Consider the following 23388-nt stretch of genomic DNA (forward strand, 5'->3'; position numbering starts at 1 on the left):
AGGTGAGTTTTTTGCTTGTAAACTCTATCCAGACTCAATAGCAAAAAAAGTTGCACGATGGTGTTTATACTTTTAAAATTGTCTTAATAGCTGCCCTGCTTTATTTTTGCTTTTATAGTTAAAGAGGAAAAAAAAGCTTTTATTTCCTTAATCTCTCTAGACCATGAAACAAAGAGGAAACATTAATGTATTCTCAGCTGGTGCCTTTTTTTTTTTTTTTTTAAATGCACTTTCTGCTTTCATAAGCCTGTGTCTTTCTAAAAGCGGCTCCTTGATGAGGTGAAAGAACATTTAAAAAAAAAAAAAAAAAAAAAAGCCTTTGAGACAGAAGCCTGGGTCCTTGCCCTAATTCTGCCACTTATGAGCTCAGTGATCTTGGGCAAGTTCCTTCAATATCCACCATCAGTTTGCTCACCCATAAAATGGGGTAACTATATCTGCTTTCCCTTCCTCACTTAGTACTTGTAAGGACCAAGCAAAACAATGCAATGGGAAGTTAAACACTGAGCCACTGTGAAACATACGCTATAGTTCCCACTTGCTGATGGTCCACCTTCACAGGCTCATTGAAAAAAAATTCAAGATTTAAAAAAAACTTTGCGAGGCTGTTGCTGCTGGATCACCTGAGGTCAGGGGTTCAAGACCACCCTGGCCAATATGGCAAAACCCCGTCTCTACTAAAAAAAAATTAGCTGACCATGATGGCGCACACCTGTAGTCCCAGTTACTCAAGAGGCTGAGACAGAAGAATCGTTTGAACCCAGGAGGTGGAGGTTGCAGTGAGCTGAGACTGTAGCCACTGCACTCCAGCCTGGGTGACAGAGTGAGACTTTGTCTCAAAAAACAAACAAGCAGACAAAACTTTACGGCATTATTCACAGTAGCCAAGAGGTGGAAGCAGCCCACATATCCATTGGCAGATAAATGGATAAAGAAATGTGGTCTATACATGTAATGGAATATTACTCGGCCTTAAAAAAAAGATGGAAATTCTGTCACATGGGACAACACAGATGAATCTTGAGGAGATCATGCTAAGCCAGTCACAGAGGGACAAATACTGAACACATGGAGATAAAGAGTAGAAAAATAACAGGCTGAAAAGGGTGAGAAGGGGGTGCCGGGAAGAGGAAGAGAAGTGGGTTAAAGGGTACAAGCATACAGTAAGATGGAAGGAATCAACTCAGTGTTTGACAGCAGAGTAGGATGACTGGATTACTATGCATTATATACCTGTAAAAAATGTCTTAGTTAACCCATAAATTTGAGCAGATAAAAAAAGGAAAAATATTGTAGCATGGTAGTTGTCAGGGGCTGTGGGGGGCGGGGGGATGAGGAGTTGTTCAGATGATGTAGAGTTTCACATTTGCAAGATGAAAAGGTTTTAGGGATCTGTGGCACAACAATGTGAAATACTTAAAACAATTGTACACTTACAAATGGTTATGAAGATGAAAAAATGCTTGGGCCGTTAAGTAAATTGTGAATTGAGATTTAAAATGAAATTAAACTAAAATGACAGCCTTTGTTGGACCCCACAGTTAGCAATCACCTTGCTAACTTTAGAGACAATCACACTGCTGGTTAACGTAGGCTCTTCCTCCAGAGGGTCAGTCACTAACAGTGGGGGCTTATATTATTTGTGCCCTTCTGTGGTCATCAGCACTTCTTTCTCCAGCAATATTGGGGTCCACCCATTTGCCATTTGGCCCATGATGCTCTTTTTTTTTTTTTTTTTCTTTTTTCTTTTTTTTTTTTTTTTTTTTAAGAGACAGGGTATTGCTCTTTCACCCAGGCTGGAGTATATTGGTGCAGTTATAGCTTATTGTGGCTTTTAACTCCTGGGCTCAAGCAATCCTCCTGCCTCAGCCTTCTGAGTAGCTGGAACTACAGGCATGTACCACCATACCTAACTAATTTTTCTTCTTTTTTGTAGAGATGAGGTCTCACTGTATTGCCCAAGCTGATCTCAAACTCCTGGCCTAAAGCTATTCTCCCACCTCAGCCTTTGAAAGTGCTGAGATTATAGGCATGAGCCACCATGCCAAGCCTACAGTGCTTTAAGTCTGATAGCTACCACATTACTCAGTGATACACATTTTTAGCAAGACCATTAGACCATAAGCTTTTTGAGGGAGAAACCACATCTAACATCTTCAATTTCCCTTCCTTAAACTCCTAGCTCAATAGCATAATACCACTCATCAAATGTTTGCTAATTAAATAAATTCCACTTTTTTCCAGAGTTTTCAACATCTTTTATTTGGCCATTGATCAGGCGAAAACTCATAAGAACAGAGAGGGTTCACTGTTTTAAGCTCTGCATAAAAGTCTTCATGTCATTCCTTGTTCATATCTGGTGGAGAAAAAGGGAGGGAAGAATTGCATACTTATAGCTGTGTTTACAATGATACAGCAAAGATACTCAGTTATCGTGCTCTAAGATAAAAAAAAAAAATAAGCTTGAGCTGCAAAGTTTATAATAATCCTTCCTTAATCCATGTATGGTTTTGAAATAGCCAGAAGTCTATGAGAGCAGCCTGGCCAACATGGTGAAACCCTATCTCTGCTACAAATAACAAAAATTAGCAGGGCATGGTGGTGCACGCCTGTAATCCTAGCAACTTGGGAGGCTGAGGCAGGAGAATTGCTTGAACTCGGGAGGCAGAGGTTGCAGTGAGCTGAGATCACACTGCTCCACTCCAGCCTGGGTGACAGAGATTCTGTCTTTAAAAAAAACAAAAACAAACAAACAAACAAAACGGTAGTAGTAAACAGTCATTACAACCTTACAAGGATTTTGGAACAAGAACACAGTTTTAAATCTGGGCAAATCTCAGCCTTCTAGAACTTCCATTAATAAAACCCACAAATCCATGTCAAAGAGCACAGAACCAGATAGAGTATCAGGTTCCTTTTAAAACATGTGATTGTTACCCATAAGAAAGTTAAAACTAGCTTAACAGGTAGATTGCCAAGATAAATATAACCATAAATAAACAGACAGCAAGGTGTAATTTTATTCCCGAATACTTGGTATTACTCAGGAAAGACCATGTGAGAAGAACAAGAGAGAGTTCAATTGCTCTTGATAACTAAGACAGAGATCTGCACCCGTGTGACTAAGAAGCAGAGAACACATCTCAAAGTTAGAGTACAGAAGACAAGGCCTGTGCCTTCATCACTGGGATGGATGGGGATGCAGCCTGACTTGCCACGGCAACTGCTGTGAGATCAAGCAAGTGTGTGAATGCCAGTCATATCCCAGGCAGGTCTGCAGTCCCTGGACATCTGAAATCTACCTTACAGCACTCACCACCAAGTGGCAAACAACTAAGCTGATAGTGACCATGTAAAATAGTGTAAGACCACACCTAACTATAGAGGAGGCAAAGACACTTGTTTGGTCACTTCCCATTCAGATTCCTCACTACACCCTGAACTGCTCCACGGCAGGCGCTGTGTGTCCCAGTTGCCTGTGCCCATCACAAGGGCCAGAGTAGGGAAAGACGGGTCTAGGAACCTTGTGCTTTGTAAGTAACAGCTTACTCAATTATCACTGGAATCCTGTGAAACAGAGGTTAGTGTCCTTTTACAAATGGCAAAACTGAGCTTCACCTGTAATTTATCAACAAGACAGGCAGCCAGTCCATGGCAGAGATGGAATCCAAATCCAGGTTTCTGAGTAGTTGCAGTAGAGACTGCATGACCCGTGCCCCTAAAATATTTCCTTTCTGATAATTCACAGGAAAAGATTTGCTGACCCTTCAACAAAGGTTTCAGGTTTGGAGGGATGGAGGTAATGTGAGTGGAAATGGAAAATGCAGAGAAGAAAGGGTTTAAAGGAAAAGACTGGGAGCTCGATTTTAAGTGGGTGGCAGAACCAACAGAGATCCAAAAAGAGGACCTGAGATCCAAGCACTCAGGAGAGAGGCGAAGACCAAAGGCACCAACTACAAGTGACGGCTGAAGCCTGGAGGATGGCAGAGCAGAAGGGAAGACGGCAGTGGTTTAAAGCTCGCTCTGGAGGTGAAACTCTTCACTCAAAGGAAAATGCACATAAAGGTCCCAATACATAAAATACGTGTGGTTGGGCACAGTGGCTTATGCCCGTAATCCCAGTACTTTGGGAGGCTGAGGTGGGTGGATCACCTGAGGACAGGAGTTTGAGACCAGCCTGTTCAAGAGGGTGAAACCCCATCTCTACTAAAAATACAAAAAATTACCTGGGCGCGATGGCATGTGCCTATAATCCCAGCTACTTGGAAGGCTGAGGCAGGAGAATGACCTGAACCTAGGAAGCGGAAATTGCAGTCATCTGAGATCATGCCACTGCAATCTAGCCTGGCCAATAAGAGCAAAACCCCACGTCAAAACAAAACAAAACAAAACAAAGCATGTGAAAGTAGCACTGTTCTGGCTGAATCCTGGATACAATGCGCAGACCACAGCCGGCTGGGCATCCCCAAGCCTCTGCAGTGACTCCAGAAAAATCCATGGATCTCTTGGGGCTCTACAGAGCTCAGTCTGGAAACCAATGACATGCCTAAAGCAACAAACATCAGGAGGCCAAGGCCCGAGCATTTAGTTGAATGGACTTCCACATTTCAGGTGAGGGAACAAAAAGCTGAAACAGAAGGGACTGAACAGGAACCACCGGAGTGGTAGTAGGAGTGGACTTTGTGTGTAGCCAGCACCTGCAGGACAAAAGTGACTTACCAGAGAAGAAAAACAAATTGAGGTTTGCGGAGATGTTAAGGGAAGGCTTAATAAAAGGTCAGTGGCTTTGTGATTAGGAAGTCACTAGAGACCCTCAGTAAAGAGATGGAGACAGAAATCAGTTTCATGGTGTTAAAGAGTAAGTAGGGAAGAAATTGGAGCAGGAGAATAAAGCCTGGGGTGATAAGGTTGGCAGTAGAAAGAAGGAAAAAAAAAATAGGATAGAAGGGATGACAGTGTTGTTTATTTCACAAGGCATGGAGACATTTCTTCTTCCAAAGGGGTAAGGAAGAAAAAAGATGAATGTGGCAGGTTGTTTGCAGAAAGTGGTTGCAACATATCCCACCTGAATCCACACCCTTGGTAATTCCCATTTGACTCCAGGCTTAGCCCTGCGACTTGCTTTGGCCAATGGGACATTAGCAAACAAGACACAAGTGGAGAGGTGATTATTACCCCGCTTGGAGCTTGCTCTCTCACGAAGTAGCCCTGAGACCAGCATGCGAACCCTAGCCAGCCTGTTGGAGGATGAACAACCATATGGAGGAGAACCAGATACCCATGCTGACAGCTATCAGCCTCCAGACACATGTAACAAGCCATCCCAGGTCACCTGGTCACCAACTCACCAGACAGCTGGCCAAGGATGTGTGGCAGAGAATTGTAACCTAAATAAAATGGTGACTTAACACCACTAGGCTGAGATCTGTTCATTTTGCAGCAAGAACTTCGAGAGTAAGGATTTTGCTAACAGTGTAGTCATCAATGCTGTATGTATTGTATGGTCATGACTGCTCAAATAATTTCAACATGCTTAAATAGGCTGGGCACAGTCACTGATGCCTGTAATTCTAGCACTTTGGGAGGCCGAGGCGGGCAGATCACTTGAGGTCAGGAGTTTGAGAACAGCCTGGCCAACATGATAAAACCCCATCTCTACTTAAAATACAAAAATTAACCCACGTGGTGGCAGGGGCCTGCAATCCCAGCTACTCCGGAGGCTGAGGCAGGAGAATTGCTTGAACCTGGGAGGCAGAGGTTGCAGTGAGCCAAGATGGTGGTGCCACTGCACTCCAATTTGGGCAACAGAGCGAGATTCTATCTCAAAAAAAAAAAAAAAAATGCTCAAAGATACAAGTTTTGCCTTTTCCTTTTGTATCTTTCAAATTGTCTATAATGAGCAGCAATTGGGCATTAAGTGCTATTACTGTTGTCATTATTAATATTATCATCAATTAACATTAGAGGTGAGTACAAGAATGGCAGTACCAATGTGTGTGATTGTTACCTACCCAGTCATAAGTATATGTCAACAGGGAAGAGAAGCCTAACACAGGTACAGCGGGCTTCTGCATATTTCTTCTTCATCACAGGTAGAAAAACGCAATCTAAGCTAATGTGTATTTGAACAATACACAAACTAATGCTGCTAGAAATTAGACCTATTCAGCCAGTTTTCTAACTCTACTTGAAAGGTATATGCTATGAGCAAAGAGTTGACAATTTTTTAATGCAAGAAGCATGAAAATGTACATTGTGAAAATAATTTCAGCCTAAAATATTTTTCGTAAGAATGTGTGACATATTTTGTGCTTGTGTTTTTCATAAGATATTGCTGCTGGATTTTATCTTAAAATTTTTTTTGAGACGGAGTCTTGCTCTGTCACCTAGGCTGGAGTGCAGTGGTGTGATCTCAGCTCACTGCAACCTCTGCCTCCTGGGTTCCAGTGATTCTCCTGCCTCAGTCTCCCTGTAGTTGGGATTATAGGTGCCCACAACCACGCCTGGCTAATTTTTGTATTTTTAGTAGAGATGGGGTTTCATCATGTTGGCCAGGCTGGTCTCAAACTCCTGACCTCGTGATCCGCCTGCCTTGGCCTCCCAAAGTGCTGGGATTACAGGCATGAGCCACCGCGTCCGGCCAACACATTTCTTTTCCTCTGTAAGTAGCCCTCTAGTTTCACACCTGCCATGTATTCTTTGGATTCTCCAGTAGTCTATCTTGTAGGTTTAAGAATATATGCATTGTAGACATACGTGTATATTTCTCTCCTACCTCCCACATAATGTTCGCAGTAAGACATATTTTTAAAACATGTTTAATATTTTTTTGAAATAAAAAAACTATCTTCAGGCTGATGGGACATAAAGATGTTCATGTTTCTTCTTTCTTCTTCAAAGGCTAGTTAGGGGAATTCTCTCAATCTGTAAGGCATTTATGAACTAAGGCAAGATGAGAAATATTTTTTCTTTTTTGTAGTATGTTTATTGAAAACTATTGGGAATGAAACACGGTCAACAGAACTAATGCTTCCTCCTGAAAATATGTTTTTAGAAAAAGTATAAGCCCACAGATACAAAGGACAGGAAACCAGATGAGAGTATGTGGAAACAGAGAATATAGAACGCAACGAACAAGCAGTAATTAGCAGAGTAGAAAGAGTTAGAATGAGAGTACCTGCAAGAGGCGGGCAGGAGGGCTAAGGAGTAGAAAGCCGATTGCAGCTGCATGGCCCTGGCAAGGAGGAGGAACTGGAGGTTCCAGGCACCTCTGAAGGAAGAAGTATGTCTGGGGCTGAAAATAGCACTGACTGGACATTGGACTTATCAGAATCCATTTTCTCTCTCCCCTCACTTCCGGAAGACCGAAGGTTTATTCTCTGGAGAGGATGACCGGGAGATTTCAGACAATCAGAGGGACAGCTGAGAGTAAAGGCGAGTGACATACTGAACATAGGAGGATTAAATAATTTTAAGATCTCCATCCTAAGTGATGAAACTCTAGCCACCTTTTCCTGGACTACTGCCAGAAGCCTGTGACCGGTCCAACAGAGCCAGACAGGAGGCTGGGGGAGCCCTGTCTGGGGCATTGGCCAGATTAAAAGATAATGGTGCCCCCTCCCACCAGTTTTTCGGTCCCTCCCCAATTACCCTATACGAGATGACCTGTCAAGAAGCTTTGCCACTGCATTTAGCGCTTCCGATCAGCTTAACAATGTCTTCCTCTTAATTATGAATAGATGATCAAAAATTAAACATTTGAACCTTGTCCAGAGTCAGACAGAGTCTCAGCCCAGCTGAAGGCCTTTCCGGAAACTTCAAGCCTTCAGGCTTTCTTTTAGTCAAGATAAATGATAAGCCGGACTTGTTGAAAGTAGAGAAGTTTGATAGGTCAAAACTGAATGAACTCCAGGGCATAGTGGCTTGCACCTGTAATCCCAGCACTTTAGGAGGTCGAGGCAAGAGGATTACTTGAGCCCAGCAGTTCGACACCAGCCTGGGCAACATAAGGAGACCTTGTCTCTACATTTTTTTTTTTTTTTTTCCTGGAGATAGAGTTTCACTCTTGTTGCCCAGGCTAGAGTGCGATGGCATGACCTCGGCTTAATGCAACCTCTGCCTCCCAGGTACAAGTGATTCTTCTGCCTCAGCGTCCGGGGTAGCTGGGATTATAAGTGCACACCACCACACCCAGCTATTTGTTTTTTGTATTTTTAGTAGAGACGGGGTTTCACCACATTGGCCAGGCTGGTCTTGAACCCCTGACCTCAGGTGATCCACCTACCTCGGCCTCCCAAAGCACTGGGATTACATAAAACTTTAAAAAAATGTTAGCAAGGCATGGTGGCGCATGCCTGTGGTCCCAGCTATTCTGGAGGCTGAGGTGGGAGGATTGCTTGAGCCCAGGAGCTTGAGGATGCAGTGAGCCACTGCAACTTCAGCCTGGGCAACAGAGTAAGACCTTGTTTAAAAAAAATAATAATAAACAAACCTGAAGAAAACAAGTACTGAAGAAAAAATACTCCTCCCTTCAAGGAAAAAATTTGCATCATAATATCATCCCTAAAGAACCTTGTAGACTCTGCAGTTTTGGCCGTCTGTATCTGATGACAGGTGATCCAGCAGGAGAAAGAATGTTTTCAAACATCGTGAAACTGGGATTTCCTCCCAAGAGCAAATTTCAGCACTGCCTGAGCATCTTGATTTTAGGCTTGTGTTCTGTAAACCTATATGTAAGAGATTTTCAACATCTTCTCATGTCTTCTCACCTATACTCCCTAGCTAAGAAGTTGGGGGTATGGTCAGGCACAGTGGCTCATGCTTGTAATCCTAGCACTTCAGGAGGCCAAGGTGGGCAGATCACTTGAGGTCAGGAGTTCAAGACCAGCCTGGCCAACATGGTGAAACCCCGTCTCTACTAAAAATACAAAAATTAGCCGGGCACGGTGGTGCGCACGTGTATTCCCTGCTACTCAGGAGGCTGAGGCAGGAGAACTGCTTGACACCGGGAGGCAGAGGCTGCAGTGGACTGAGATCGTGCCATTGCACTCCAGCCTGGGTGACAGAGTGAGACCCCATCTCAAAACAAAACAAACAAAAAAAACAAGTCAGGATAGTGAATGTTTCCTTAAGTTCATTTGAAAACTTCTCGTTGGTGTATAAATTCCAAATAGCAGTCAATAATTTCTCCACTGATGACCTTTGTGTAGGTAGTCCTTGCACTTCCCACAGGAAAACCCAGTTTTAACCCTCTACAATAGGTGCTTCCAATTCATAATCTTCATGAAGTTGCATGCTTTTGCAGCTTCTTACAGTTTATTTTCACTTCAAATATACCAATGAAATAATAAATATAGTCATTAAAAATCAAACATTTGAAGAAAGTCTCCATTATGTAAAAGTAACATCAAATATTTAAAAAGCTTGAAAAACAGTGACAGTACAGGAAACTCCAAGAAAATTAGTATCTTAAGAGACATAAGAGAAAATATTATGGCTATGGAATAAAAACAAGAAGCTATAAATGAAGAAAAGAAGAAAGCTCTTGGAAATTAGACATTTTGACAAATATAATTTTAGCAGATGGGTTAGAAGTTGGGAAAAATTCAGGTACAACAAAAAGATGGAGAAAAACGATTACAGAGAGGCTCAAATCAAATACCTCACAAACCAGAGAGCCAATGAAAAGAGGAAAATATAGGGGAAGAAATTATTCCGGAAAAAAAAAAGATGGTTTCCAGAACTGAACTAATCAGCCCTTCACAATGAATGTATGAGAAGCCGAGTACAATACACAAAAAGGCACAAACCAAGGCATGTCATGTCAAAATGTCAAAATACCAAAGGAAGAACAGTTCTCAAAATATTAGAGAATTTTAAAAACCAAAAATCACACTTAAAGACAGAACAGGCCGGGCATGGTGGGTCACATCTATAACCCTAGCACTTTGGGAGGCCAAGGCAGGTGGATCACTTAAGGCCAGGACTTTAAGACCAGGCTGGGAAACATGTAGAAACCCCGTCTCTAGTAAAAATACAAAAATTATCTGGGTGTGGTGGCACGTGCCTGTAATGCTAGCTACTCAGGAGGCTGAGGTGCGAGAATCACTTGAACCCAGGAGGTGGAGCTGCACTGAGCAAAAAAAAAAAGAAAAAAATAAAGAAAGACAGAACAGCAGGGCTGGACTTTAGAAGACCATGAAGTAAACCTTCACAAATCTGAAGAAAAATGTTTTTCATTCTTGAATACTATAACAGCCAATTTGTTAATTAAATGTGAAGGTAGAGAGAGTAAAGACATTTTCTCAAGAAACTAACCTTTCTCTGGAAGGCTCTATGTTTTCTTGCCGTGGAGCCTTTACTTATACTGACTGTTATATACATTGTATTCCAGGGCCTGGGAGGCATTTCTCTCTTCATATCCCCCTTTGTACTTCAAGAGCCAAACTTAATCTCTCTATCCTGTAAGGCAGCATTCCTCCACCTTTTTGGCACCAAGGAAAACAGTTTTTCCATGGACTGGGGTCTGGGGATGGTTTCGGGATGACTCAAGCACATTACATTGATTGTGCATTTTATTTCTGTTATTATTACATTGTAAAATATAATGAAACAATTCTACAACTCACCATCATGTAGAATCCGTGGGACCCTGAGCTTGTATTCCTGCAACTAGATGGTCCCATTTAGGGGCAATGGGAAACAGTGACAGATCGTCAGGCATTAGATTCTCATGAGGAGTGCGCAACCTCGATCCCTCTCATGCACAGCTCACAAAAGGGTTTGTGGTCCTATGAGAATCTAATGCTGCCATTGATCTGATGGGAGGTGGAGCTCAGGTGGTTATGTGAGCAGTGGGGAGTGGCTGTAAATATAGATGAAGCTTCCTTTCTGGATGCTGCTGTTCACCTCCTGCTGTGTAGTCTGGTTCCTAACAGAACACGGACCCCTACTGTGAGGTCTACTTTTAAGCCACCACCTCCTCAAAGAAGGATTTTCTGTTCCTGCCAGTAGGATGCAGCCTAAACCTGGGTGCTCACAGACCTCTCTAACCCTCCCTTCCCCACAATGTATTGTATTCCACCTTTTATGACCACGACTTTCTCCTGAAACAATGGAAACTTCTCACATGCAAAAGACCTGCCTATTTCTTCTTTGTGGCTCTGGCCTTGCAGTCCCTTCTACTCACCAACTAGGTCTCACATTTTCTTTAATATAGGAGATACTCAATGATAAAAGAACAATGGACTCAAGATTGAAGGTTATTCTATTTGGCTAAGAAGATCACATTGAGTCCATCGTTGCTTTTTTTGTTTTTTGTTTGTTTTTGACAGAGTCTGGCTCTGTTGCCCATGTGAGAGCAAGAGATCTCAGCTCACTGCAACCTCTCCCTCCCAGTGTCAAGTGATTCTACTGCCTCAGCCTCCCAAGTAGCTGGGATTACAGGCATGTGCCAACAAACCCAGCTAATTTTTATATTTTTAGTAGAGATGGGGTTTCACCATGTTGCCCAAGATGGTCTCAAACTCTTGACCTCAGGTGATCCACTCGCCTCGGCCTCCCAAAGTGCTGGGATTACAGGCATGAGCCATCATGCCCGGCTGAATCTATCTTATTTCTGCTTCAATTCCTTCTACATCCAGATTTCCCAACTCAAGAGTCTCTGCATATAGGGCAGAAGACAGCGTTTTTTGAGAATTAAAAGAGAAAAGAAGAAAATTATTATTTCAATTAAAAAGAGATGATCAGGTGACCCAGCAATTTCACTCCAAAGTACATACATATGTGAAATGAAAACATATGCCCACACACACAGAAAATACATACAGGAATGTTCATACTAGCATTATGCACAATACCTAAACAGTGGAAACAACCGAGATGTCCAAAGGCAGCCACTCACAAAAGACCACCTATTGTAAGATTCCATTTATATGCAATATCCACAATAGACGAATCTGTAGAAACAAAAGCTGAATAGTGGTTCTAGGCCTGGGGACGGGGGTGGTTGGGGAAAAAGGAGAGTGACTGCTGACAGGCTTGGAATGTATGGGGCAATGAGAATGGTCTACAACTGATTATAGTGATGGTTGAACACCTCTGAACATACTAAAAACCATTGAATTATACACTTCAAATGGGTGAATTATATCTCAATCAAGTTGTTTTCAAAGAGAAGATCAACATGGGAATAAATTAGATTCATATATGACTTGTCTTTAAGGTAATATCAGAGAGCACAAACTGAAAAACCAGGATTTGCCAAGTATGCCATAACTGCACAATTTCAAAACACACATTGGGAACCAGAAAACACCACGTTAAAAAACAATGTCATGTCAGTTGGTATGTATTGGCCTCAAAATTAACATCTAATCTGTTCACTGCAGAGTTTAGTCATTAAGAAAAGCCTTAACAAAGTGGTAGCGGAGAGTATTAGGTTTATTGACAGCACAGAGTACTTCGTTATATAACCTTTTGCAGGTCACTTAAATTTTAAAAGACAGTATCTCTAGTCTCACTTCTTGCTAATCACATTCTTTCATAGAGGTATTATTAGGCAATTAGTGGATAATGTGTTTGTATTTATACAGGACCAGGTCTGCTAAGGTCATCGGCACAGACTTATTTATTACATGTGATCTGTAAGGTGAGTAAAAGCACTGACTTGTAAAGTCTTTCTGTTTGAGAGATGCTTTGATGGTTATAAAGTAAATGTAGAAAATGTCTGATTCTTCCAAAATGGCTGTGCAAAGTGTTTTTAACTATTTAAAGTTAAATAGCATGAATTGTTATGTTTTTAAACTTTAAGGCTTCATTTTGAAGGTTTCATGAAGGCACAATGATATTTTGGCAAAGAATGAGGCTATTTTTATAGATAAAAGTAAAAATTTATAGAGGGAGCTAGCACTCTACAATCCCTATTTTGCATTATTTCTTCAAGAATATTGGGATTAATAAACCAGACCTACCAAACCGTGATTTTAATATAAAGGAAAATTCAATCCTCATCTTTGTATTTTTCCGACACATTTAAATTCTCACTTACCCTCGTGTATGTCATTTGAATACATCAAAGGTTTAAGATATTGACCTAATTTTAAAGAAAAAATATAAACTATTTAAAAAAAATGTTTGTGGGTACATAGATGTATATATTTATGAGGTAGATGAGATGGTTTGATACAGGCATGCAATATGAAATAAGCATACCATGGAGAATGTGGTATCCATCCCCTGAAGCATTTATCCTGTGAGCTACAAACAGTCCAATTACATTCTTTATTTAAAAATATACAATTAAGTTATTATTGACTTTAGTTACCCTATTGTGCTATCATATAGGTTTTATTCATTCGTTCTATTTTTTTTTTTTTTGGTACCCATTAACCATTCCCATCTCACCCATTAAATAAACTATCTGTCATTAAACACAGGAAATAGTTTTTCAATTATTTTGCCTCTGTTTTAAAGTCTCTTCATTTTCTTTTGTCTTCTACATCATTCCTAACTATCAACTTTTTAGGCAGTAGAACAAGTAACATGACCCTGGTTTGATTTAGGAGCAACATTTCGATCCATGCTTGGTTGAAATATATTTTAAAAGGTCTTTGCAGCAGTGTCATTTAACTCATGACGTAGCCACAGAGTCAGGAACAAAAATGCCCCAATTAGATAACAATTGAGAACCAAACCTACAGTCTATTGGGCTGTATCATGATGGGACATGAGCCCGAGAAACTGTTCAATTTTGGTATGTGAAACTTACATGAATAAATTAGCCACAAATAGAACAATCTTATTTTCAGAATACAAATTGTAGTTTTTTCTTACTTTTCTTTACACACAATGCAAAATATAGAATATAGAATTCAGACTCTCAGCTGCAACCTATATTAACTACAGTGCTGACTGTCATACATTATTTAATGTTCTTCATTATTTCATTTCAACTTCACAATGTTCTAAGTGGCTAACATTGGTAGAGCAGATTCGTTGTTGGCAACTGGGCCACATCCAGTTTTACCAGTTTCCACCATCACAAAACCCTCCCTGCATCTGCTATTTATGAACTGCCTTTCAGAGAAGACTGTCAGTCCTGGAGAAAATTTCCCTGCCAGTTGAGGTAAGAACATCATTCTGATACACAGAAGTACTGCTTTTTAGAAGTCAAGGTCTCCTGGCAGTTCCTCAGTAGACTAGGATGGCAGCCGCGCTAGAGGTCATGAATAATGCATTACATAAGGGCTGTCCATGCATTCAAACCAGAATCTCCTAACCACAATTCCCATAGCAACACACATAGATTCTACTCATCTCCGAGATGAAGCAGCCAGCAGAAATGCTATCCTGGTATTTCTAGCACGATCAACAAGGCACTTAGCCTTTTTCAAAACAAGTTTTTCAAAGGAAAATCAACAACCATGTTAAAATAGGTTCATTGGGAAGCGACTGAGTATCCCAAAAACCATGCTACCTTCAACTCGAACAATCTATGCCTTAGAAATCGCCACTATTCCAAGGACAGCATGGGAAAAAGAATTCAAATCATTGCAATGAGTTAAATGAGACAAGACCTGAGATAAATCCTGGAACTATCTATTTCATAGCTGCTTTGCAGTCTCCCCTCCATATATACACACTTTATCCTGCAGAAGAACATGTTCTAAGAGAAGAAACTTCCAAAAATCAATAAAATCCTCTGTTGCTCTTTGAAAAGCATAATGTAATCGATTTTGAAAGTAAGAGGATACTAATATAAAACACCTATGAAGTAAAATTCAGGGGAAAAACTGTTCAAGTCTAAGAAAATAAACAATAGCTTGAAGTCAGTCTGTTTTTTTTTTTTTTTTCTTAACAGATATAATTTACTGGGGAAATGAAGTAAAATGTGTTGATATTAGGTGCCGTTTTTCCTCTTTGCACATTCAGGGATCCTTTTGTATGTGTCCAAATAAGTCATCCACCCACAGAAACGAGTTGCTTGGATTATAAAACAACATAGACGACCAGTCTTATACAACACACTTCCCTTTTCTACTAAGGGAAGAAACTAGGCTCCATTTCTTGTACCTTTCTAAAACCCGACGATGAAATGCTCTAATAGATCAAACAAGCTTTAGGGGAAACTTCCACAGGTGGTCTATCAGGGGCACAGCACAACTTGCAAAGAAAGATCTTGGCAGGAAGGAAATGATTTTACCTTTGCTTTTTCCAACTGTGCCTGGGCCTGCCGCTCCGCTTCTCTGCGCACTGCTTCCCGGTCCTCCTCCAGAGATACATCGGAATCGGATGGACGGCTAGTGTAGGAGTCTGCCGAACCCTGGAGAGGAAAATGTACATTTTAAAGTAGATTCAATCTATGATGTTTGCATTGGAAAAGTCTCATCGACACAGCAGTTAGCTTCCCGGATTGTGCTATACGTTCCTGAAAAGAGGAGAAAATAATTCATTTTGCAGCAACCTATCTAGAAAACCATGCTCTGATTTGCAGACATTCAATAGAATAGTTGTGTCTACTGAGTTGCCATTCCTTCCTAAGCTTTATATTCCAAAAAACCACCCTTCCTGGAAGCCAGAACAAGTTGCTTTTATAATTAAACAGCTTGATGGTGCAGTGCAGAACTGAAGGACAACGATGGGTTTCAAGGATAGCTTCAAGAACAATCTACATGCTAAAGCAGGTATTTAAAACTAGAAAGACATTAAGCCTAACAAAAACATGAAAGAAAGTCTGAGTTATCAACTTGAACTCTCCCAAATGTCACTACCATGACATGATTCCCACTTTAATCTGAAGAATCCTTGTTTACCTTTTTATACACCTGCTGTTTTCTCTGATAAAACTGTAAGACACTAGCAGCTAACTTCACTCCATCTTCCAGCAACACATTTTAAAATACCTTTACCTAGATTTAATAAAAAGCCGTCTACAGAAAACACCTGCCTGGGATAGCTCATCTGGCAATTAATCATAACACAGGGAAAGGAGCTCAAAAAACGAGATGAATCTCCCTAGCTTCCCTCTCTTGCAGTCTTGATCCGATTAACCAAATCAAACCACCCTCTCTACCTGCACTCACTGCAACAACAGAAAAGCAGAACAAAATAACCTCTCCCCCCAAATGAAAGCCCTTGCGCTTACACAGATATCAGAATTCTTCAGCCTTCCTCCCTTGGCTCTTTTCAGAAGCCTGATCCAGGTGGCCTTCATGAGCCAGACAGCGCCTTTATCGTCCGCAGCTGCAGCCCCGGGAACAGGTTCTCAGTGTGCGCTGAGCCCCGGAGAACCCCAGCTCCTTTCCTATCCATGCTCTGGGCAAGCCCCTCTTCTCCGTCCCTTTCTGCCTCCGGGGCTTTCACTCCCTGCCCCAGAGGACTCCCATCCAGGGAAATTCTTATTTTCCCATTCCAGGAGGGGCTGAAAACACACACTCGAGTGCTTTATATTGCTTTAAAAATAAAGAAGACTTCAAGTGCATTCAGAAGCCGGGCATCAACTCGTTCTAAACTTAATGCATCTCATAACCCTAAACATTCTCTTCCCTGCGCTCAAATTGTTAAAGGAAATTAGTTGTAAAAGAATCGCAGGAAAAAAAAAAAAAAAAAAAACTAGTGCAAAAACGTATGCAGTGACATTTGCAAGTGCAAAGTTCAAGCCTTATCTTTGGAGATCTCGAGGGGAAGGGGGGAGGCGGAGGGAGGAGGACGCACTCCCACACTGGGCATGCTCCATATGTCGCCTTTTTACGCAGATGCTCACATCACACTGTTAGTCTATGTCAAATTGCCATTTTACATCCGAAGTGTAAACAGCTGGAAAGGTCTCTTCGGTTCTATAGTAACCGGGCTCGTGGTATGTGTGTCTGTTTCTGTTTCAGATGAAACCTTCTCTCAAAAACAAAGCATGAGATCGTTTCCTTTAATAATCCCTTTCCATTACCTGCTCCAGAAACTGTGTCCTATGCTGAAAGCAGGTTCACAGGTAGTAAATATCATATGCAATATTGCATAGCAAAAATCAAATAATGCTCATCAGTCATAATATAACACAGTTCTTTATTGCTTGTGACTTTCCAAACAAGATGCAAGAGAGAGACGTGGCCATTTAATTAGGACATGAAAGTAATCACAGCTCTATAAAGCAATGAGTTTAACGGAGCTCAAAATGACTTCGAACTGCTTCTCCAACTGAGAAACTACCATTTGAAATAAAGCCACTGGCATAAACAGCAATGTGGATTGTTATAACCATACTTACAAAGAAATTTCAAAGCTTGGTTAATTTATTAATTGGAGTTAAAATTCACAGAATAATTGAGTCCCAACTCTGCTTGTAGATGAGGGGAGTGAGGCTGAAGAAGGAAAGACACTAAAGTTATTAATTTCCTGTACTAATAATGAAATTGCATTTTCAAAGTTTACTTGTAAAGAAATACACACTTTGTTTTCTTGACATAAACAAAATGCTATCACTGTAGTCTAAACTGCATTTGTTTGAGGGTGGTGGGAGAAGATTTTGTACAAATAAAAATGAAAAAAAAAAGTGTTCTTAAGAATACTTAAGAACCACGGCTGGGTGCAATGGCTCACGACTGTAATCCTAGCACTTTGGGAGGCCGAAGTGGGAGGACTGCTTGAGCCCATGAGTTCGAGACCAGCCTGGGCAACATAGAGAGACCCCCATCTCAAAAAATCTTCCTCCCTCCCCACTTGGCACTCTGCACTAATATAATCTTCAAGAGCCAAATGCTAGAAACACATAGAATAGGGGTTTCAGAATGAAAGTTAGTGATTAATTGTACCTCCATTGTGGTATCTTGATGTAAATTAACAGATCACCTATTGCTATGATGTGAACGTAAAATGCGTGGCGGGCAAATTTACAAAGGAGAAATGAGTGTGTCAACACAGACACACCTGGTAGGGGATTCCTGATCTTCCTAGAGGACTTCTTACAGTAATAGTAGCACAGTAGAAAATCACCAGGAAGCATAATTATACTCCATAAGGGGCCCCTGTTCCCACTGTCACCAGTCTTGCCATGTTAGAGCCAATCACCCCACTACAGGTTCAGGTCACACCTCAATGAAAAGACGAAGCTTCTATCAGTAGGAACCCAGCAATGACAGGAAGTACATAAAGATAGGGTCGCATAACACCCACACATAATTTTGTGCGGTCTTATTCCCTTTTAAATATAGTATGATATAAAAAAGTCCTTTGCTAATATTCAGATGGAGTTTTTACATTGCATAGTCACTTTGAAACCTGTTTCCAGGTTTAAATAGCAGTTAAAAACAAAAATCTCTTCAATGACTTTTGGCAATGCCTTGACTATTTTATAATACAGGATGTATTGATCTTTAGAGTAGTTCGCAGAAGCATAGAAAGAGCCGGATTAGTTTCATTCCTTGTATCTCTGATAGTACATACTTTCACACACAAACAATTTTTTTTTTTTTTTGAGACAAGGTCTCACTGTCACCCAGGCTTGATAGAGTGCAGTGGTGCAATCATGGCTCACTGCAGCCTTGACCTCCTTGGCAAAAGTGATCCTCCCACTTCAGCCTCCCAAGTGGCTGGGAATATAGGCATGTGCTCCCATTCCTAGCTAATTTTTAAATTATTTTTTGTAGAGATGGGTCTCACTATGTTGCCCAGGCTGACTGGTCTCAAACTCCTGGGCTCAAGCAATCCTCCCCCCTCAGCCTCCCAACGTGTTGGGATTACAGGTGTGAGCCACCTCACCCAGCCTCAAAATATTTTTCATTATAGAAGTTATATGCACCCAGCATTGAAAGAGACACAAATAACCATCCCCTGAAAGTCTCCCATACAAAGACAGCCACAGTCAAATAGTAGCAAGTTTCAGTCTCTGGAGCTGTTGCATGTTTGAAAGTCACCCTCCTGACATATGCATTACAGTTAATCTCCTTTCTTCTGGGAGTGTGGATTTATGCAGTTAGAAGTGATATATCTAATTAAGCTTTTGCCTTTGGAACCATATGGACTTTCTGGGTCATCGTGCCTCAAGTCGTCTTCAGTCGGGAACAGCTGGCGGTCATTTCCATAACTCCAGAATAGGTTCATTACAAGATGTACCCTTGATCTCTATGGCTGTTAACAACGTGATTAGCTGGTCTTTTGCAGTGTTTGTCCTTGCCGGTGCATCACATTTCAGCTACCCAGTGTTCCTTTTCTACATCTTAATACCTGCATTTCTATTTGGACATTTCCAAAAGTGTAACTTGTACTACTATGTACTAATAGTTCCTCCCAGGATCATCACCTTTTATCCTCAGAGCTCTCACTTTGTGGGTTCATTGCTCATAGGAAAATTCCATATCGTTGGATTAATTTATGCTTTTATCTACTCTTCAGTTTCTTTTTTCACTTTTATGTCTAATGTTCACACAAGAAAGCGTCACCCTTTTTTTCTTTCTTTTTTCTTTTTTTTTTTTTTTTTTTTTTTGAGATAGTCTCACTCTGTTGCCCAGGCTGGAGTGCAGTGGCTCAATCTCGGTCCACTGTAACCTCTGCCTCCTGGGTTCATGTGATTCTCCTGCCTCAGCCTCCCGAGTAGCTGAAATTACAGGCATGTGACACCACTCCCAGCTAATTTTTGTATTTTCAGTAGAGACACGGTTTTGCCATGTTGGCCAGTCTGGTCTTGAACTCCCAATCTCAGGTTATCTGCCCACCTCGGCCTCTCAAAGTGCTGGGATTACTGGCTTGAGCCACTACGCCTGGCCAGCCTTTTTCTTTAATACTTTAAAAAATTTATATAGTTTGCTGTTTTGATGCTGTACTCTGCTGTTTCACAGTCATCTATATTTTCAGCATCAGTATTTTGGAGCGTTCTTTTATTTTTTTCTTTTAAAGCCAAAGGATAAGAGTTGTAAGCCCATTTCATAGCGGCATCTTGGATCCTAAATTGTGTCTGTGTCTTCTCCTGCTGTAGGAAATCTTTATATGAAGCCTTAAATCCACATTCTTGAGCAAAATCAACTTTTTATGTATCCAAAAGCCAGTCTGATTCTAGACAAAGCTGTAACTCATCAAAATCCTCAAGATTTTAGACCCCCTCCTCATGCATAGGATGATGCTGACCCAATGGCAAATTCATTGCCTACTGGTCAGGCCCACATCTGTTAAAATAAAGCAAAATGGGGCCAGGCACGGTGGCTCATGCCTGTAATCCCAGCACTTTGGGAAGCCGAGGTGGGTGGATAACCTGAGGTCAGGAGTTCGAGACCAGCCTGACCAACATGGTGAAACCCTGTCTCTACTAAAAATACAAAAATTAGCCAGGCGTGGTGTCACATGCCTGTAATCCCAGCTACTCAGGAGGCTGAGGCAGAAGAATCGCTTGAACCCAGGAGGTAGAGGTTGCAGTGAGCCGACTGTGCCACTGCACTCCAGCCTGGCGACAGAGCGAGACTGCATCTCAATCAATCAATCAAAATGGGATAGATTTCAGAGGGCCAGGACAAAGGAGAAAGGGTTCTATCTTGTATTGTCTGTTGGGGGAGGGAGATAATTCTTTCATTTTTCATGGTGTTGTCATCTCTTTTCACAGTTTAGAATCAGCTTCTGTTCTCTGGTGCAATTTAGATGTAAGAAATCTGAATTGCTATTCTCTGCTTTACTGGTTTCTTCATAAATAAAATAAACTATGGGCTGCATGCTGGCTCATGCCTGTAATCCCAGCACTTTGGGAGGCAGAGGCAGGCAGATCACTTGAGGTCAGGAGTTCAAGACCAGAGGGGCAATATGGTGAAACCCTATCTCTACTAAAAATACAAAAATTAGCCAGGCGTGGTGGCAGGTGCCTGCGGTCCCAGCTACTTGGGAGGCTGAGGCAGGAGAATGGCTTGAACCTGGGAGGCAGAGGCTGTAGTGAGCAGAGATTGTAACACTGTACTCTAGCATGGGGGACAGAGGGAGACCCTGTCTCAAAATAGTAACAATACAATCATCAACTATGTGCTGAGGAGAGATCCTGACTCTAAACATTGAAAAATCCAAGATGAGATACAGTTGCATAAACATTGTATACCTTAGTTTGCAAATTGTCATGTAATTATTACTCAAATTCATATGATGATGAGAATTTCAAATGCGATTGACCTATCATTTAGCTGAGTGTCAAAATAGTAACAGAAGTGATAGCAATACATGGCTGCAGGGTCATCCCTGTGTGATACTTTTATGATCCTGTAAAAACCAAAATGTCAGTTTCAATTTTCTCAAGACACTATGAAAATTTATAAACATATAGCTACAGGATGTACTAATGAAGAGATTAAATTTAATTTAACAACTCCCCAAACCACATGCGATTACTGAGTACTGATTACTTGGAAACTCTGCTGTAACTGTAAGCTAAATACTGAAAACAGGACTGTGAAAAAGATTAAAGCTTTCTGTCATGAAACTTAATATCTCAGTGAAGGAGACTGATTTTTTTAAAAAGGCAGCAGAAAAATAATGGCTATGAGAGACAAGAAAAAAAGCTGAGATAATAAAATGATGGTGGGAGGGATGGTATTTTAGTTAGAGTAATGAGATGACAATCTGAGATGACACTAAGCTGAAATCTAAACGATGAAAGAAAAAAGTCAGCCTTGCAACGCACTGAGAAGAGGGATGTCCAGGCAGAAAGAACAGCATATGCGAAGGCCCTGTGTACAAGAAATGCTTGCATGTCTGAGGAATTGAAAAGAGGTCAGTGTATCTAACATGCTAACATTAATTTTTAGGAAGATTTATTTAAAATTGCTCAGTCTCTCTCTCTCTCTTCTCTTTTTCTCTCACTGTACGTGCGATATATACTCAGGTACTCCTGGAATACGCATGTGAGACTCCACTGACATGGATTATCTCCCAGAAAAACTCCTTCACCGTGTTTGAGTTCCTTAATTTGGAGTTACATTTAAGTTATTGTTAGCGAACTCCACGTTACTGGAAACATGACGTCTCCTGAGAAGGTAAACAGAGGTCTTGTATTTTCTTCCGTCTCAGTCCAGCACAATTACTTATAGGCTAAAAGAGTGTGTTTTGAAGATTGTTCTATATTATGCTTATAATTAGGATAATCAATTAAGATCAGGCTATGCACATATTAATACATCTTATTAATGATAATAATTGCAAATATTTCATAAATGCTTACACTGTGTCAGGCACTGTGCTGATTCACCAGTATTACCTAATGTAATTTCAATTATCTTCATTTTTACTGATGAGAAAACTGAGAGACATAGAGAAGCTACCTGAGCAAGGCTGCGAAGCAGGGGACTCATTGCATAGCCAAATGCAAATCATATAAATAACTCCCTGGCTAATTCCTCCCTTTGTAAAATGAGTATAACAAATTGGATCCATAGAGTTAGGAGTAAACCTTTAGCAGTCAAAATTCAAGTGCCATGCATGCATCAGCTCATAAAAAGAAAAGCTAGGACAAATTCCTACATGCATGTGATGTTTTTGTTAATCAAAAGCATATATTTTTTCTGTTTGTTGGTCATAGATATAGCCATTTCTAACAATCATAAAGGCATCATGATGGTTTCCTAATGCTTAGTTATGTCTTTGCTAAGCTTTAGGCATGCTCGCTCGCTCGCTCTCTCACACACATCTTTATAAATTCTCAAAATTGGGCCAGGCGTGGTGGCTCACGGCTGTAACCCCAGCACTTTGAGAGGCCGAGGCAGGCCGATCACCAGGTCAGGAGTTCGAGACCAGCCTGGCCAAGAGACCAGCCTGGCCAAAAGGGTGAAACCCTGTCTCTACTAAAAATACAAAAATTGGCCAGGTGTGGTGGTGCATGCTTGTAATCTCAGCTACTTGGGAGGCTGAGGCAAAAGAATTGCCTGAACCTGGAAGGCAGAGGTTGTAGTAAGCCAAAGATCTTGCCATTGCACTTTAGCCTGGCAACAGAGTGAGACTCCTACTTGGGAAAAAAAAAAAAAAAAAAAATTCAAATTTGATCTTTCCAAAAAGGCACAATGAAAGTACACTGAGGGTTCACTTCACATTCATTAATAGAATGCTGTTTTGTGGACAGACTTGGCTGCTCCTCTGAAATTTTCCTCACTTCAGAATATCTCAGCATCATGAAGCATTCTTTTCATTACTTATCTACAAGGGAAAGTAGATCAGAATCGGAAAACAATAGAAGCCCAGATAGCAGCTATTTAAGTTTTCCTCTCTTTGCTGAAAATGAATAGAACTTTGGCAAGCTGGCCTTCAGTAGTCTGGTCGGCAGCTCGTCCTGCCTGAAACTGGCTAGGATTCAAGTGTCTTCTTTCAGTTCCAAAGGAACAGTTGCTGGTTTTCAGTACTGAAGCTGAAGTCATTATAAAGTGCTAATAGTAGGTAAAA

General features: G+C 41.0%; 1 protein-coding gene across 12 annotated transcripts in view; it reads right to left on the reverse strand.

The window, feature by feature from the left end:
• The window catches only part of CACNB2 (calcium voltage-gated channel auxiliary subunit beta 2), a 401610-nt gene that overhangs the window by 122447 nt on the left and 255775 nt on the right, over positions 1–23388 (reverse strand). For 10 of the 12 annotated variants that reach the window (XM_017962584.3, XM_017962582.3, XM_017962586.3 and 7 more), the window contains one exon: positions 15203–15322. In XM_017962584.3, coding sequence (XP_017818073.1) covers positions 15203–15322 — 120 coding nt within the window. Of the gene's footprint in view, positions 1–15202; positions 15323–16144; positions 17574–23388 lie in introns of those variants that run through there. The other 2 variants (XM_003903434.5, XM_003903435.5) reach the window with 2 other exon arrangements.

Source organism: Papio anubis, chromosome 11 (assembly GCF_008728515.1).
Source record: "Papio anubis isolate 15944 chromosome 11, Panubis1.0, whole genome shotgun sequence".
Taxonomy (NCBI): domain Eukaryota; kingdom Metazoa; phylum Chordata; class Mammalia; order Primates; family Cercopithecidae; genus Papio; species Papio anubis.